The 3,579-nt window shown below is 36.5% G+C and overlaps 1 protein-coding gene across 1 annotated transcript; it reads left to right on the top strand.

The window, feature by feature from the left end:
- The first annotated feature begins 225 nt into the window (after window positions 1–225).
- Window positions 226–1,889, top strand: LOC116008421 (transcription factor bHLH30-like). Its single transcript, XM_031248684.1, has 2 exons — window positions 226–915; window positions 1,136–1,889. Exons 1-2 carry the CDS (start codon window positions 643–645, stop codon window positions 1,625–1,627), a joined length of 765 nt encoding a protein of 254 aa, XP_031104544.1. The 5' UTR covers window positions 226–642; the 3' UTR covers window positions 1,628–1,889.
- Window positions 1,890–3,579: the final 1,690 nt, after the last annotated feature.

Raw genomic sequence — 3,579 nt, 5'->3', positions numbered from 1 at the left:
AAAAGATGGTTTGAGCTAAAATATACTGTTTCTGCTTTTAGTGTTGTTTTGTTTTTTCTCTTTAAGCAAAGACAAGGGCATGTGGAAATATAGGAGGGCATGTTTTTCCATTTAAAATAATTAAATCCCACTAATATTTTTCAGTACAAGATTTGGTAGACATTGCTGGCCCTTCAGCCATTAAATATTTGTCTCCCTCTATGGCTTTAGCCCTTAAATAGTGTGTGAATGGACACACACACACACACACATTAACACTGTGTATTTGTCCTGTCAAACTCCATAAATCTTGTGCTGATCCTCAATAGTGGGATTATCCCAAAACCTCCAATAACGTTTGAATTCTTGAGGCAGATGTAGTAGTACTAAGTATTTATACAGATATTGCTTTCTTGTTCATAGACCCACTTCACAAAAAGACCACAGTATACTGGCTTGTCTGGTTCAAGCCATGGAAGTTCTGAGTGTAAAATCCCCAGTTCAAGAATCCCAAAACTTTCCCCTATGTTTTATCTCTGGCCTCCAGGTTTCTGAAGAAAAGAGTACGAGGAAAAAAAGTTGCAGTCTTTAGAGTGTTTGGGCGGCGATTCTTGTTGTTCTGAGATCATTTCATGTGTTTCTGGTTTGTAAAAAAGAGAAAAGATGGAATTTTTCAATAGTTTTGCAGGGTTTTCTACTGAGAACTATGGGATTCAGAGGATGATAAGAAATGGGTCATCTTCATCTTCTTCATTGGTTTTGGATACTGAGAAGGGAGAGCTTGTGAGGGCTCTGGTGAGGCCTGGGCAAAAAGGGGTTAACCCGGAGAAGGCATTGATTGCTCTGAGGAATCATAGTGAAGCAGAGAGGCGGCGCAGAGAGAGAATCAATGGCCATTTGAGCACCCTTAGGAGCCTCATCCCTGGCACAAACAAGGTCTTATTTTTAACTTTCTTGATAACTCAATAGCTTTTGGAATTACTGCCTTAAATTTTGTGTTAATGGTAGTCATAATATTTCCTTAGTTTAGTCCTTAAATGGTGTTTATGAATTCTGAATTCTGATCATAGTTTGTAGAGGAGATATGATCATATGACCATAATCTATAGCTTTAAATTTGCCAAAAAGTAACCAAAATTGTGGCTTGTTATGACAGATGGACAAAGCAGCATTGCTTGCCAAAGTTATCGGTGAGATAAAAGAGCTGAGGGGCAGTGCATCAGAGGCTACAAAAGGGATTCTTGTGCCAACAGACACGGATGAAGTTCGAGTCGAACAGCAGGCTGAAGGGTGCGATGGAGCTACGTATTCCATCAAGGCATCTCTGTGCTGTGACTATAAACATGAGCTTCTTTCTGAGCTAAGGCAGGCTCTTGATGCTCTCCCTCTCAAGACACTGAGGGCCGAGATCGCGACTCTGGGGAGCCGGATGGTTAGCCTGTTCGTGGTGACTGAGAACGAGGGGAACGTTGAGGATACTGAGAGGCGCGAGTTCCTTGCTAGCTCGGTTCACCAGGCTCTGCGGTCTGTGCTCGATAAGTTTTATGCATCGGAAGAGTTCTCTTCGAGGACTAGTCTCTCGAGCAAGAGGCGACGAGTCTCGTTCCTCAACTCTTCGGGCTCATCTTCCCTGGGAGATTTCTGGTGAGGGAAGGTGATCACTGATCTTAATTGATGGATCTTAGCTTCTTCAGTATAGTTCCTTTCACTGCTCTAATTTTATGTGTCTAAATTAGCTTCAGTGTATGAAGTAGTAATACTTGGGTTAATAGGCATATGTACTAGCATACATGTCTTATGACAGAAAAAGGATTTGTATGCTACTACATATGCTTGCTTTTCTGTATAATGGAAAACTTCCCCTCCTTGTTGCAATATGAATCAAAATAAGATAAAATTCTATTCCTGAAGCTCCTTTGATGTTATTCCTTTTTTTGTATAAACATAAATATGCAATTCAGACTATTGGTTGAGATGGAACACATGCTTCAATTTGGTATCAGAACCAATCCCATGCAAGAGGTCGTGGGGTTGCAGTTCAACTATCAATTTAGCCTTTTAGTTGAGATGGAATACATGCTTCAATTTGGTATGAAGCCAAGCCAACCCCACGCAAGAGATAATGGGTTTACAATTCAACTATAAGATTAGTCTTTTAGTTAAAATGGAGCACATGCTTCAATTGGCTAGATTATCTGATAGGAATGACAGTTTTCTTGAATCAGAAAACACAGAAATGATCATCTTCTGTGATGAGCTAGGACATCATCCATCTACTGTCTGTACATTTTGATTTTATGTTTTATCATCTGTAATTCTGTACTGATATGTCAGCTGAAAACACTGAAATGGGTAGATGAAAGAATCAAACAATTAACAAAAATTAAGAAATTGGCTATGGTTCCATTGTTTAATGTTTAACAACTAAGATTAGGTAGCCTAACATGGGTTTAGAGTTTCTGGGCTTACATAAACATGATCCTAGATTAATTAACTCTGAGATTGAGAACATATTTGGATAATTTTCAGGTTCTGACATGCCATAATTTGCACAATAATAGAAATGCACCTGCATCCATAATCCCTATTATTAGTTTTAGCATTCCCGGCATCCAACCTAAATTTGTTACACAATTAACTTGTTAACCACAAGGTTCAATGCTTATTAGGTGGACCATGCATAGGGTACACTATTTTTATATGTAATGTTCATTATTAAATGTGTATAAAATTAAATAGTATGAAAACAACTTGAGAATACACTATTTATATGCATAAGGTTCACTATTTGTGTGCATAGGGTTCATTATTTGAGCATGTACAAATTGATTGAAGTTTGATTATTTAGGTATGTATATTTTAAACTCATTTATACTTGTACATGAGGTTCATCATTTGTAGAGCATAGTTGGACTTATTTGTGACATACCTACCCCTTTACTTAGAAATATGATATTCAGTAAATCTAGATTCACTATTTGTATGCATAAAATTTACTATTTGTGTGAATGTGTTATGATGCATGGTTCACACAGCTATTTGAACCATGGTCCGCGTACATAAAATTTTCTAAGTTCGACTCCACGTGAAAGTTGCCTATTAATCTTCTTGGGCTGATAAATTATAAGCGACTTAGACTAATTTATCTTGTGATGATAGAATTACAAGACAAACTTTACTTAAAGCGCACCTTTTGATAAAATAGGACTATGGACTTTCCTGCTTTCCTGTAAATTAAAGTTTTAGCATTCAAAACAATCAAATGAGGTTGTAGGAGAGGAATCATGGACGGTTTTAAACTTTATCTTTTATTCATGTTGGTATCAAAATGTGGACTTTTCAATTTTAATAGGTAAAATGCGGTCAAAATCAAATACTCACAGAGATAAGTTAGAATAATATAAATTATATTTGTATTCTAACTATATATACCTACCATTTTCATTAGTGAATGCTAAGTGATGGATAAGTACCAATTAATTCGGATATATAGTCATAATCATAAAGAAATTTTTAAAAAAAAACATATTTTGCAAGACCTAACTTGAAAATTTGCCTTACAAGACTAAATAATTAAAATTGAAGCCTCTAAAACATTTC

This window comes from Ipomoea triloba, chromosome 2 (assembly GCF_003576645.1).
Source record: "Ipomoea triloba cultivar NCNSP0323 chromosome 2, ASM357664v1".
Lineage (NCBI taxonomy): Eukaryota > Viridiplantae > Streptophyta > Magnoliopsida > Solanales > Convolvulaceae > Ipomoea > Ipomoea triloba.
Note: the sequence above shows the minus strand (reverse complement) of the source record. Positions and strands in the feature narration are given on the sequence as shown.

Bases quoted from the DNA above. Each gene is read 5' to 3' on its own strand.
- LOC116008421 (XM_031248684.1), top strand. From the start codon at position 643: ATGGAATTTTTCAATAGTTTTGCAGGGTTTTCTACTGAGAACTATGGG. The intron at 916-1,135 runs GTCTTATTTTTA...TTGTTATGACAG, and splicing joins TCATCCCTGGCACAAACAAG to ATGGACAAAGCAGCATTGCT.